The sequence below is a fragment of the Olea europaea genome, chromosome 2 (genome assembly GCF_002742605.1).
Source record: "Olea europaea var. sylvestris chromosome 2, O_europaea_v1, whole genome shotgun sequence".
Taxonomy (NCBI): Eukaryota; Viridiplantae; Streptophyta; class Magnoliopsida; order Lamiales; family Oleaceae; genus Olea; species Olea europaea.
In genome coordinates this window covers 13,095,929-13,110,549 of record NC_036238.1, presented here as the reverse complement: position 1 = coordinate 13,110,549, position 14,621 = coordinate 13,095,929, and the positions used below count along the sequence as shown (strand labels likewise).

At 30.6% G+C, this 14,621-nt stretch overlaps 1 protein-coding gene across 1 annotated transcript; it reads left to right on the top strand.

Moving 5' to 3' along the window:
- Nucleotides 1–12,680: 12,680 nt before the first annotated feature.
- LOC111375873 (ATP-dependent DNA helicase Q-like 3) lies at nt 12,681–13,510 on the top strand. The gene is made up of 4 exons (XM_022998788.1): nt 12,681–12,960; nt 13,029–13,136; nt 13,258–13,265; nt 13,368–13,510. Exons 1-4 carry the CDS (start codon nt 12,810–12,812, stop codon nt 13,482–13,484), a joined length of 384 nt encoding a protein of 127 aa, XP_022854556.1. The 5' UTR covers nt 12,681–12,809; the 3' UTR covers nt 13,485–13,510.
- The last annotated feature ends 1,111 nt before the right edge of the window (nt 13,511–14,621 follow it).

Here is a 14,621-nt window from a genome sequence, read left to right as displayed (position 1 = left end):
TCAGTCAATCCTGAAATTAAAAATTTGACTCAAATTGACGAAATAAGTGAGAGATAAAATGATAGATTTGTATTTTATAATTAAATAAGTAAATAAAAAATAAACCCTACTCAAAGAATTAGAACCAATAAATTCTTAACATGGCCATTAAACCAATAATGAACAACCATTTCCCACAACTAAAATTAGAACCCAAAGATTGCAGTGAACTCATCTCTATTTAATTAGCACTATATTTCGATGACGACAAGAAAATGGGAGAATCTGTTTCGGATTTATTAAAAAGGCATCATAAGTTAAACCAAAGTTCTTTAAAGCTGAATCAAATTTTGTGAGAAAACCCATACGGAGAAATAATAATAATAATAATGATGATGATGATGATGATGATGATGATGATGATGATGATGATGATAATAATAATAGTAATAAATAAATAAATAAATAAATAAGGATTTGTTTGAGCCACATTATAAGAAAAAAAATGCATTATTGATGTCAAATCATTGGAAAATATGTGGTTAATAATAAGGAAAAGTTTTAAATTTGTGTTTAATATTATTTTATTAAAAAATGTGTGGTTGAAATGATAACAAATCACCGTTGAAAAATATATTTTTTTTGAAAATAATATGACTCAAACAGGGGCTAAATAAAAATAAAAATAAAATACAGAAAGCAATCTGCAATATATTTTATTTAGTTTGGTGGAGAATAAAGACTCATGATTTTGGTACCTTACGGTGGAAGATTGAGTGAAATTTCAGAACATGAAACGTCATTTCCACATAGAGTTGGAATTTTGTTCGACCTATCACACTACGCAACTTGAAGAAAAAATGGGTATCAAGAGATAAGAAATAATCTAAAATGGATTAACCGATAAAAATTTAGATTTTAATTTAAATCAAAATCAACAATTCATTTCAATCACATATGTTATGTGAAAGCCCAGGAATGACTAACCAAGAGGGGGGTGAATTGATTTTTAAAACTTTTTCAAAAATTAATTCTAGATATAAACCAATATGATAGTAAATATGTCAATTAAACAAATAGGCACGAATAAGAAAGCAAGTAAAAACTAAATTGATAAATTCAGATAATAAACGCAAGTATAAAAACAATAATTAAAAGGGAGAGAGGATGCAAACGATATAATTGTGGATTTTCGATCCAAAGCAATAATCTACGTCCTCCGTTACCAAGATCTCCGGCACGAGTAAGGCCTTTTCACTATGTTGATTAACTTATGGTGCAATTCAATCCTTTACAATGCTTCCGATAACTTATAAACAAGGAACAATAATCCTTTACAAAGTTGAGTTTTATGGAACCTCAACACGACCCACACTATTGAGCTTTACAGGGCCTCAATATGACCCACACGATGACTTACAATAAGGAGAATCGATCCTTGGACAATGTTGAATTTTTCGGGACCTCAACACGACCCATACTTTATCAAAGTGATTTTATAATCAAATCATCTCTTGATAAATAATACAAAACAAATGAAGTATTAAGAAAGATTAAAACAAATGATAGCTCAAGTGTTAAATGAAAATTTTTGATGAAAATGACAATTAAATATTAAGTTCAACCAATCAAAGAATTTCAATGAAAAGATAAGAACAATTAAATGCAATGTAAATTCAAATAATCTCCTCAAGAAATATCTATTTTTTAATGAATGATTATAATAAATCAAGTGCTAAGAGAGAAATGAGAAATTTTGATGAATATGATAATTTTACAAATTTGATTCGATCAATCAAAGTTTTCAATATGAAGAAGTTGAAAAGTTTCTACAATATAAGTTCAAAAAACTTCTTCAAGAATGTATTTCTATGAAAATTAATATAAATGAGTTGAGCACAAAGAGATATGAAAAACTTTGATGAGCAAATAATTCAAGAAATTTGATTCAACAATCAAAGTTTTTCAATATGAAGAAGTAGAAAGATTTCTGCAATGTAAGTGCAAATACCTTTTTCAAGAATATACCACTTTTTTAAGAATGATATAAATAAACTAAACACAAAGAAATATGGAAAATTTTGATGAGAATGAGGATTAATGAATTTGAATCAATCAAAATTTTTGGTATGAAGAAACAAATGAAATGAATGCAAATGAAAGTTCAAAATTTTTTTAAAACAAAAGTATTTCACTTTGAAATCTTGTGAAGAATGTAAAGAGTGAGGATATTTATAGAGTTCAAAAACGAGAAAAAAATATGTATTTGTGGAAAACTAGTCCGGTCAACCGTACCTTGTTTGGAAGATCAATATAGTCATTTGTACAAAAATAATTAGAAGTCAGAACGGACAAATTTTGGACCGCTAGAGGGTGTCTGGTCGTCCGAATCTTACGGCCTGTCGACCGGTCCGGTCGAGGCAATTGACCGCCCCGGCAGTGCGATGTTTTTACGTTTTGACCCTGTTTGTTCCGATATGAAAGTTTTGAAGTGCAAGACCTTTGGAAAATATTTTTAACTAATTTTGCATGATAAAAATATTTTTTAAAGTCCAAATATCACATTTAAAAGTCATTTTTATATTTGATCAAAACATTGCATTAGAATGACTTAATGCACAAAAATTGTTTTTAACGCATAGAAGAATTTTGAGCTTAACCATTAATTGTCAAATATCAAAGTGTCAGTACTTTTACATTTTGCCTAAGAAATCAAGTCTTTGATCTTCCTCCGAAATTTTTTCCATGTTTGGCTCTTGAACTTTTAATCTTTATCTTTCTTGTCATTGGTTTTCAATACTTGATTTTTCTTGGCATTTATCTTTTAAGCTCTCGTTTCGAATTATTTGACTTGAATGCATAAGCAACTTTCAATTTGATCTTCATTTCAAGTCCAATATATGTTGCTTGATAGATTTTAACATTGAATTATTATCACTCAAAATAAATTGTTAGAAACAATATCAATCTTGTTTGTTATGATCAAAACATTGAGAATAAAGTTAATCATACAATTTTCCTATTTTTTATTATGACAATCAAGATGATTTGCAAGGTAGAGTTGAATAATTTATATCAATTTGATAAAGGAATATACATTATGAATTTATCACATAGTTCATATTCCCCTTTACTTTTACAAATCAATAACCACATATTTAAAGCATAAATTCACTTTTTTCCTTTTGTTCATATACTCCAAGTATATTATATTTTCAATTCAAAGCATGCACAATCATCTCACCACATGTATATTATATTTTCAATTCAATACATGCATAAGCATCTCACTATATTCCCCCCTTTTGGCATAAGCAAAAAGATATAACATTTAAGATCAAAACATGACCATAGAAATTATTTAGATATCACATTATTTCCCTTATCTTTTATACATGTATTCCTGTATTTTTTTTTTAATAAGAAATATAATGCTTTTCAAATTCTATCTCAAAAGGTTAGCAATTAGGAAGAGTATGTCATATAAGATCAACATTTTAAGTAATATATTCCCCATCAATTAATCACGAGATGCCAAATATATGCTGGTTTAAACAAGAGAACAATCATCACTTTGTAGTGAAAATATTAATCAAAGTATGAAATGACGAAAGTATAATCATTTGGATAAGATTTATATACATTCCAACCAATTATACGAAAATATTTAGTATATATTCAATTAAACCACATTGTTCAAATTCATTAATAATTCCCAAATTTTAGTGTTTAAGAAAATTTGCAACTAAACAATTTTAAGTAAATAATTTTGAAAAACACTATATGTCAAAAATGCAAACTCACCAAAAAAAATTTACTCCTAACATGGAACATAGTGCTAAAAGAAAATACTGTTGTAAACCATTTTCATATTTTGAGCTATTTCTAACAATGTATGATTCTCCCTTTCTACCAAACCTTTATATTGAAGAGTTCTAGGAGTCAAGAAATAATGTTCATAGCCATCGATTTTGCAAAAAATAATCATCAAAATCAAAATTATCAAACTCTCCATCATGATTACTTTCAAACAATAATAGTGTATCCTTTTTTCATTTTGAACCTTTCTTCATAGATGTTTAAATGATTTAAAGTTTCATGCTTTAGGTTCAAAAATAGGACTTAAGAAATCTAGAATAGTCATCAATAACGACGAAGCGTAATGCCTACCATTTGAGCTTGTGATTCTAGATGATTCAAAATGATTCATGTGAAGAAATTGAACATGTTTTGTAGTTGAAGAATATTGCTTAAGTTAGAAGAAACTCTACACTTGTTTTTCAAATTGACATGCCACAAATTTTCTCTTTCTCAAATTTCAAATATGGCATACATTTATCAAAAACAATTTTTGGAGATATTTAAAAGTTGATCCATGCAAACATGACTCTAATCTTTTATGCCACAATCAAGTATCTTTTAAAATGTGATAAACATTTTTCTTCACTTTCAAATTCATAAACATCCTTATTTTGGCTTTATATAAACATTACTCCTTTTGATGTAGCATCCTTAATAAGGAAGAATCAAGTTTGATATAATAAAATTGACTAAAAATAAACTAGATTTTGCTTAATGTTATCTATTAAGCCCTTGTTTGGTACCCATTTTTCCCAAAATACATTTTTCTCTCTCTTATTTTTAACCATACACTCTTCAATAAAATAATATTACACGCAAAATTAAAACTTTTTCTTATTTTTTAACCACACATTTTTCAACAATCACTATTACAAAATGCATTTTTCCCATGAAAATAAGAAACAAACATGCTCTAAGAAAACAATTTTCAATAAAAGAAGGTGGGTGATTACCAATAATTTCAATGCTTTTTTTTTTTTGACATTATTTTCAAAAGCATCAAGACAACTATCCTTCTTATTGAAGCTCGAAAATAAGATTGAACAATTGATATCAAAACATAATATATCACATTCAATTTGAAATACATAATATCGGATTTTTATGCTCAATCAGATATCCTTTTGACATATCCAGACGTTCGCATAGGGAAGTCCCAACTTTTTTTCAATCCGGACATTTGTTGCCCTATTTTTTTTTAAAAAAAATTGAAATTTATTATCATAGAGGCATAAAGCAAATATATTAGTCACATATTTCAATTTTGTCTAGAGTTTTTGAACTTCTTCAAACATGTGAAAGTCTATTGAGAGTTAGAGGATTAGTAAAAACTATTGGCCGATTAATTTTTCGTATTGCCCGTAAATCAAGGTCGGTGCCTTTGGATTTCAAAGATCTAATGTCTTAGTGCCACTAAGACATCTAAAAATTCGCTTTTCAATACAAATGTGCTATTCTTTATGATTAAATTGAAATATGGCGCATAAGCACATACCAAACATAATATCGGGTCAACTATAAGTTAAGTAAGAAGAGTTCGACCAGACCTCAATATTTTGATGTGTATACGAATATACCTTGATCGTCCAATTTGGTTGATGAACTCTTTGGAGTGTTTATTGACTCAAATCCTATCATTTTGAACTCCATTCTTTCTTTTTGAGAATAGAGCTTGTTTCTCGATTATATGTGCAAACATCCCCTAACTCAATACTGTTTGCCTTTATTTTCTTTGATACCTACAAAATAATTTAGTTTTTGTTCTTTGGTACCCATATAACTTTGGGTCCTTGATTTTTTTTTTGATAAGGTAAGTATATTATATCCAAAGTGTAAAAATAAAGTACAAATCACAGGAGCATACCCCAGAAAACAATGCTAGGAATAAATGTCTTTCTAACAACAATAACAGAAACCTAGATTAATGCTCATATCCTAATCACGACAATAAAAAATATTTGCAGAAAAACCACAAGAGCGTTGGAGCAACCTATTCTCATTAGATGGAATCAAGCCCCTACATGAATTCACTCGTGCACAAATAGAGAAAATAATATCTCGAATAACAGCAAACTCATGTTTAGGAGCCTCCCCATAGGTCCTAGCATTGTGCTCACGCCAAATAGCATAAATCGAAGCTGCAAACATCAACCGAATAACGATGGAAGACAACGACTTCCCACGAAATTGTTCCCACAAAATTGTTTCATCCAAGAAAGAGTATTTGGCCAACGCCGTTGAACCCAAGGTAAGTTACATTTTGCATGCAAAGTATTCCAAGCACGCTCAGAAAATGGGCAAGTAAAGAAAAGATGATCCAAATCCTCCACTGAACAATCACACAGCACACAGTGGATAGACTGTACCAAACTAAAGCGGAGAAGCTTTGTCTGTGTATAGATGCCACCTTGAATAGCTAGCTAAAGGATGAATGCATGACGTGGAATACATTTAGGGAACCAAACAATATGATACTAAGCTACCCTAGGGCAGCGAAGTCGAAGAGACTCCCAAGCACTCCGAACAGAGAATACTCCCTGTGCATAAATCTCCCATCGCAATACATCTTCTCTATTACTATCCGGCCGAAAAGTAGCAAGCTTATCTCACATTAAGTTAGATTAAGCTGGGGAACGAATTGATGGCCATCTTCAAGTATCACCCTCAACAATAACAGCCACCTTAGCTAGTCTACTCAATTTGGATTCACGAATTATCCTCTCTCCAAGAATCTTCTCTAAAGGGCTAAGAGGATGCCAATTATCATACCAAAGCGAGGCACGTCTACCATTACCAATTCTGAATTTCATTTTGTCCCTTCCTATATCCCGGAGTCCAAGAATCTTCCTCCAACTCCAAGAGTAATCCCCAGGACACTTCAATTCCCAAATGCTCCGTCCTTTAACTAAATAACAACGTGCCCATGAAACCCAAAGAGAGGAGGCAGAATCCGTACAAAGGGACAAGGTACTTTAACATGGCAGCCTTATTTCAAATCCCCAAGCTCCATAGACCCAAACCACCCTCTTCCTTAGGCATACAGATTTTTTTCCAAGCCACTTTAGCTCCACTAGTGCCAAGGTCACTACCCTTCCACAAGAAGGCCCGTAGTGAATTTTCCACTTGCTTGATCACAGCCTTAGGTAAAAGAAATACAGAGGACCAATAGACCTGAATAGAAAATAATACTGACTTAATAAGTTGTAACCTGCCTGCATAGGAGAGCGCTCGACAAGTCCAACTCTTAGCCCTAGCTATAATAATGTCCACCAGTATCTTACAATCCAAAGCCCTCAATTTGGTAGAGATAAGTGGAACACCAAGATAACGTACCGATAGCACGCCTTCCTTATACCCCAAGACATCAAGCAACCGATCCTTAAGATATGAAGAAACACCACTGACAAATAGATTACTCTTATCTGGATTATGAATAAGTCCAAAAAGAGCTTTGAATCGATTAAGGCATTCTCCAATAAGAGAAACAGAACCACTTGATTGTTAGTGTTTGTGGACTTTGGAATCCACTTGTATTTGTTGTCAAAGTGAAACCTCTTTTTGATTAAACAATTAAAAGATACATGTCCACTTTTGTTAAAAAATTACATGTTATGTTTGAAATAGGGGAAGTAGAAGCTTTAACAAATAAGTTTTCAAAACACTTTTGTTTTAAAAATGGTTTGTTTATTTGTATTCAAATCCTCCGTTATCAAAAACACTTTTTTGTTCACCAAGCATTAAATCAATTTTTTTCTTGCTTTGAGTAAATTTGTGAATAATTTGAGTCAAATCTAAAATCTTTTGTAAAGAATCATAATGTAGTTTTTATTTTTCAAAATCATTTTGAGTTTCCAAAAGTTTCTTTACTTCTTTTTCTAATAAAGAATTTTTCTTTTTGAGAGCAAGTTTTTCAAATTCTTCTAGAAGTTCATCATATGAGGTAGATAATTCATCATATAAAGAATTGTCATTCATGTTTACCTCATTTTTGAAGGCCATGAAGCACATGTTTACAATTTCCTCTTGACTTCCATCTTCTTCATGGTCATCATCATCACTCTCATCCAATATTAATTGAAGTGCTTTCTTTTTGATGAGTCTATTCTTCTTTTCACCCTTTTCTTTTTTATTTTTGAATTGATGATTGTTGCGGAAACTTTTCTGTTTCTTAATAAGAAGAATTGGATCATCAAGTTCTTCATTATTCAAATTTTCACTTGAAGTGCTTTCATCAACTATTGATTCTAAAGCAATTTGGCGCCTTTCTTCTTCTTTGTTTTTCATTGTTTTCTCCTTCGTCTCGGTACGATTTAGCTCATATGTCATCAATGTTCCATAAAGCTCTTCCAATGGATAAATTTTGATATCTTTGGTCTTCTCTATCAACATTCTCAATGGGCCCCATTCTTCCAAGAGTGACCTAAGCACAAGTTTACCATTAGTGAATTTTTGATCAAAGCCTTTGAGACCATTAACAATATCGGTAAAACGATTAATCATATCAACAATCGGTTCATTTTCTTTCATAAAGAAATTTTCAAAATCTTTAACTAAGAGATTTATTTTAGTTTCTTTCACTTTGCTAGTTCCAAAATGAGTAATTTCTAAAGCATGCCAAATATCATATGCTGTATCACATATACTAATACAATTAAATTCATTTCTATCTAAAGCACAATAAAGTATTTTTTTTTGCTCTAGCATTCAAAGACAATTTTTGTTTATCTACTTTACTATATTCTTCTCTAGGTTTAGGAATTATTTGATCCAATTTACCATCCTCTCTAGTAACCTTTTTAGGCACATATAGACTAAATTCAATAACTTCCCAAATATTATAATCTATTGATTGAATAAATATTGTCATTCTAGCCTTCCAATAGTTATAATTAGTACAATTAAAGAAAGGAGGTCGGTTTGTAGAACACGCCTCAAGATTTTGAAAAATTGGGTTAACCATTACTCAAGATTGTGAAATTTTTGAAAATGAGTACCAAGATCTGATACCAATTGAAAGCTCGGGAATGACTAACTAAGAGGGGGTGAATTGGTTTTTAAACCTTTTTCAAAAATTAATTCTAGATATAAACCAATATGATAGTAAATATGTCAATTAAACAAATAGGTACAAATAAGAAAGCAAGTAAAGACTAAATTGATAAATTTAGATAATAAATGCAAGTATAAACACGATAATTAAAAGGGAGAGAGAATGCAAATGATATAATTGTGGAGGTTCGATCCAAAGTAATGATCTACAACATTCGTTCCCAAGCTCTCCGACACGAGCAAGGCCTTTTTACTATGTTGATTGACTTATGGTACAATTCAACCCTTTACAACGCTTTTGGTGATTTACAAACAAGGAGCACCACTCCTTTACAAAGTTGAGCTTTACGGGACTTCAACATGACCCACACTATTGAGTTTTATGGGACCTCAATTTGACCTACATGGCGACTTACAACAAGGAGTATCAATCCTTACACACTATTGAGCTTTAAGCTTTACGGGACCTCAATTTGACCCACATAGTGAGTTACAACAAGGAGTACCAATCCTTACACACTATTGAGCTTTTCGGGACCTCAACACGACCCACACTTTATCAAAGTGATTTTACAATTAAATCCTCTCTTGATAATTAATACAAAACAAATTAAGTACTAAAAAATACTAACACTTCAATGAATAGTAACAAATGATAGCTCAAGTGTTAGATAAAAAAACTTTGATGAAAATGACAATTAAAAATTAAGTTCAACCAATCAAAGTATTTTAATAAGAAGATGAAGAACAATTAAATGCAATATAAATTCAAATAATCTTCTCAAGAAATATTTCTCTTTTAATGAATGATTATAATAAATTAAGTACTAAGAGAGAAATGAGAAACTTTGATAAATATGATAATTTTACAAATTTAATTCAATCAATCAAAGTTTTCAATATGAAGAAGTTGAAAAGTTTCTGCAATATAAATGCAAAGAACTTCTTCAAGAATATATCTCTTTGAAAATTGATATAAATAAGTTGAGCACAAAAAGATATGAAAACTTTGATGAGGAAATGATTCAAGAAATTTGATTCAACAATCAAAGTTTTTTAATATAAAGAAGTAGAAAGATTTATGCAATTTAAGTGCAAATACATTCTTTAAAAATATACCACTCTTTTAAGAATGATATAAATAGGTTAAACACAAACAAAGATGAAAAACTTTGATGAGAATGATGATTAATGAGTTTGAATCTATAAAAGTTTTTTATATGAAGAAACAAATGAAATGAATATAAATGAAAGCTTAAAGAATTTTTAAAACAAAAATATCTCATTTTGATTCACTTGGAAATCTTGTGAAGAATGGAAAGATTAACGATATTTATAGAGTTCAAAAATGAAAAAAAAGTCTGTATTTGCGGAAGATTAGTCCTGTTGACCGCCTCTTGTCCGGAAGATCAATATAGTTGTTTGTATAGCAAAAATAAGAAATCAGAACATATAAATTCTGGACCATTAGAGGGTGTCCGGTCGATCACCTCCTACGGCTGATCGACCGCCTCTCTGGGTGGTTGACCGCCTCGACAGTGTGGTATTTTTACATTTTGGCTTGTTTGTTTCAATATGAAAGTTTTGAAGTGCGTGGACCTTTGGAAAATATTTTTAACTATTTTTTCATGATAAAAACATTTTTTAAAATCCAAATATCACTTTTAAAAGTTATTTTTATATTTGATCAAAACATTGCATTGGAATGACTTTTAATGCACAAAAAATGTTTTTAACGCATAGAAGGATTTTGAGTTTAACTATTCATTGTCAAATATCAAAGTGTTAGTACCTTTACATTTTGCCTAAAAAATCAAGTCTTTGATCTTCCTTCAAAGTTTCTTCCATATTTGGCTCTTGAACTTTTGATCTTTATCTTTCTTGTTATTGATCTTCAATGCTTGACTTTTCTTTGCGTTTATCTTTTAAGCTCTCGTTTCGAATGATTTGATTTGAATGCATAAACAACTTCCAATTTGATCTTCATTTCAAGTCCAATATATGTTGTTTGATAGATTTTAACATTGAACTATCATCACTCAAAATAAATTATTAAAAACAATATCAATCTTGTTTGTTATGATTAAAACATTGAGAATGAAGTCAACATTATGGGTTTTTTAACCACACATCTCATCAATTTCTATCAAAATCTATTGAAAATCTGATTTTAATTCCCACCAAACAAGGACTATATTCCCAAGCCGACAACTGCTTATTTGAACGACGAGAATTTGGATTTAACGAAGTGTTTGAGTGGAAATGCAAATTACTCACACGCTGCTGGTATTTTGAGTCGACACAAATATTCCACCATTACATCCACTGTATTTTTTTTTTTTTTGAATGAAAAAATTGAGTGAAAGCATGTAAATGCACACAAGTGAAGATCTTGTAATTAATAATGTTTCAAATCTTGTTTTACTGGTTTTTGATTTTGGGAGTGAGGGTTTGGAGAAGAGGAGTTCATTTAATTATTATTATTATTATTATTTTGGCTTTCCTTTAATCATTTAATTATTAAAAGGGTAATTATATTCACACTATAATTTTTGTTAAATACACTACACTTTAATTGCATTGAACGTCCTCAATTTTTGCTCATTTTTGCATTTATATATCTAACTTTTTCATCATAGTCTTATCCTCAAGTATTCTCTTAATTTTGGCATCTTTTATATAATGAAGGTTTGCGTCTGTACAATTTATTAAGAAATTTATTTGTTTCTCATATTTTTAAATAACTAAAATAAAATAAAAAAGTTTGACAAACACATTTGTCCCTAATTTCAATACATGTTAGCAAAAATAAATAAATAAAAAGAAGAAGAAAAAAGAGAGAGATAAAAATCGTTATTTGAAACAAAGATATATACTAATTTTGTTTGAATGTTAATTATAAGCATGCGACGAAAAATTTTGAGATATAAGTGAATAAATGATCAAAATTGAAGACCTCCATTGCAATTTAAATATGCGTGCATATATTAAAAATTATAGTGTTAATATAATTAATGTAAATTTATCATTTTACCCCTAACTTATTTTATCAATTTGAGTCAAACTTCTAATTTCAGGATTACGTGACAATTAATTGGTGATTCCATCTATTTGATTCTGGCTACAATAGTAGTGAAAGATTTGGGACAACGATTGTAAAATTAAAAGATTTACGCTCTGTTTGAGCCACATTCTTTTTTAAAAAAAAAAAATATTTTTAAACAGTGATTTGATTTAATTTTAACCATACATTTTTCAATAAAATAATATCCTACGTAAATTTAAAACTTTTTCTTATTTTTTAACTATACATTTCTCATCAATATACTATTCAAAAATATTTTCTTATGAAAATAATGCAGCTCAAACAAGAGCTTAGGTGTAGTCTGTAGCAAATTGAAAGGTTTGAAAACTTTGTTGCAATTTTTTGTAATANAATAATGCAGCTCAAACAAGAGCTTAGGTGTAGTCTGTAGCAAATTGAAAGGTTTGAAAACTTTGTTGCAATTTTTTGTAATATAAAATTGGGGATTGCTAATCGCTTTATAGATATACTATTGATGACTTAAATGTAATTTTATTTAGTCGAGAAGAAGGGTTTAATGGTCTGTTCAATACAAAATTAATTATTTGGGACTGAAGTGCTATGAAGGTGAAAGGTCGAAGACTTAAATGTTAGAAATAGAAGATTGAGGATGTGAACGCTCAACTTATAAAATCTTGGATGTGATATTCCTTTTACTTCAAAACTTGATCCATAATTGTGAATAAAGGCAGGATTAAAACACAATATCAAAACGAGAGAGAAGTGAGGAAAGTTACAGTTCAATTTCTTTTTCTAAAATGTGAATACTTATTTGGTATTTTTAATCTAGGTTATTTTTATTGTGTGAAGTTTTGCGGGCTTGTTCAGTAGGAAGATGAAAAAGTCTCCATTGCCATTGCAAAATTTATGCGGGCCCGATAAGCAGTTGATCAAGAAGGAAGATTTGGCGAAGCTTTTGAGATGGCATTTTGGGCATTCTGGTTTCCGAGGGAAGCAATTGGAAGCCATTGAAGCCGTATTATCAGGTTTCGACCATTTCATATGTTCATGCAATTCTGGGTGTTATGGTTAATTGTGTTTATTCACATTGCAGGTAGAGATTGTTTTTGTCTAATGCCAACTGGCGGAGGAAAGTCGATGTGTTATCAGATTCCTGCTCTAGCAAAACCTGGGATTGTGCTCGTTGTTTGTCCTTTGATAGGTGAATTATGAAAGTCTTTGTTGATTTTATTTCCATGTGAGTGCTTAAGAAGTACAGTTTCCTTGTGAGTGTGCCAGGACAAAACTTGATTGCTTTTGCTGGGATTTCTGTTTGATTTCAGCCCTTATGGTAAGGGCTTTTCAAATGTTTTGTTCTCATTGTCTCAACTATGTTTTAATGGACTTTGAATATGGTTCTTATTAAATTAAAACTATTTTCTTTATTGGCTAGGAAAATCAAGTAATGGCGTTGAAAGAGAAAGGAATTGCTGCTGAATATCTCTCATCAACCCAGATTGCGAAAGTCAAGAATAAGGTATCGAAGATTCTGATGAATTTTTTATACTGATAAGTAGGAGTAATGATTAGTGGCAGAACCTGGAATATGAATGATTGAAGGCAACTTTTTGAAGGGATTAAGTAAATGAAGTCTGATGGACCTTAGTCACAAATTCCTATGCATGTCTAAGAACGGATGATATTATTCGAAATGCTATATTTAGCATCTAAGTTCAACCAATCCTCAATAATGCATTGAATTTCAAGAGAAAATTTGGTAAATCCTCCAAAACATTGACTAAGCTTTGAAGTTATCAACTAGCATGATAATGTTGTAGGAATCTGCTTATAAATTCATAATTGCAATATTCCTAAAGGTAAATTGTAAATAAGTTTTTCTAGGTGGCAGTGAAGATGCACAACATTTTGCTAATTTTATTACGATGAAAGAAGATACTATCAACATTAAGATGATAAATATTTAATGTTCATGGTTGTCAATGGAGTTGGAGTGGCCCAATGTTTGCTAGCGTATTGATTGGATATTAATCAAATATGAAAAAAGCTAGCTGAACAAGTTCAAGCTCAATTAGATATGACTGATGCAGGCCATGTTTGGCTCAACCTGAATTAAGCTTGATGCACATTTCTAATTTTACCTGTGCAGTCCTGAACCAAGTTATGAAATCCAAATCATCCGATCCTTCAATTACGTGGATTACAAGTAATTTACTTTTGCTGGTGTTTTGTGGCAATTGGACTTTAAGTTGTTTGCCTTGTAGTAATTGCAATCACTCTTTGGTCATACAAGTGGAAGAAAGAGACAATAAAGAATTTGAATCTGATCTTCATCCATTTTATTTTCTTTATTTAACAATTGCTAGATAAATCTATTAAGATAAATTATCCAGACATGAAGCAGACTTAAGCAGGAATATGGCACTTAGAGTAAAGCCAACCCAGAGTCAAACCTAAGATTTCCTTTTGGCCCTATATTTGGAGTTAGGGTAGATATCGTCCCAAAATTTCTGGGTTAAGAGGACCAGGAGGAAAGATAGGGGGTGTGAGGAGGAGGGTGGTTGCCCTCCTAGCCATGCTACCAGTTCTGCCTCTAGTTATTACTATGTGTCAGAGAATGATAATGTGGCTGTGGAAGTTGTATTTCTTTATGATTGTGTTCTCATCTTCGGTAGGACTTTCCCCTCCC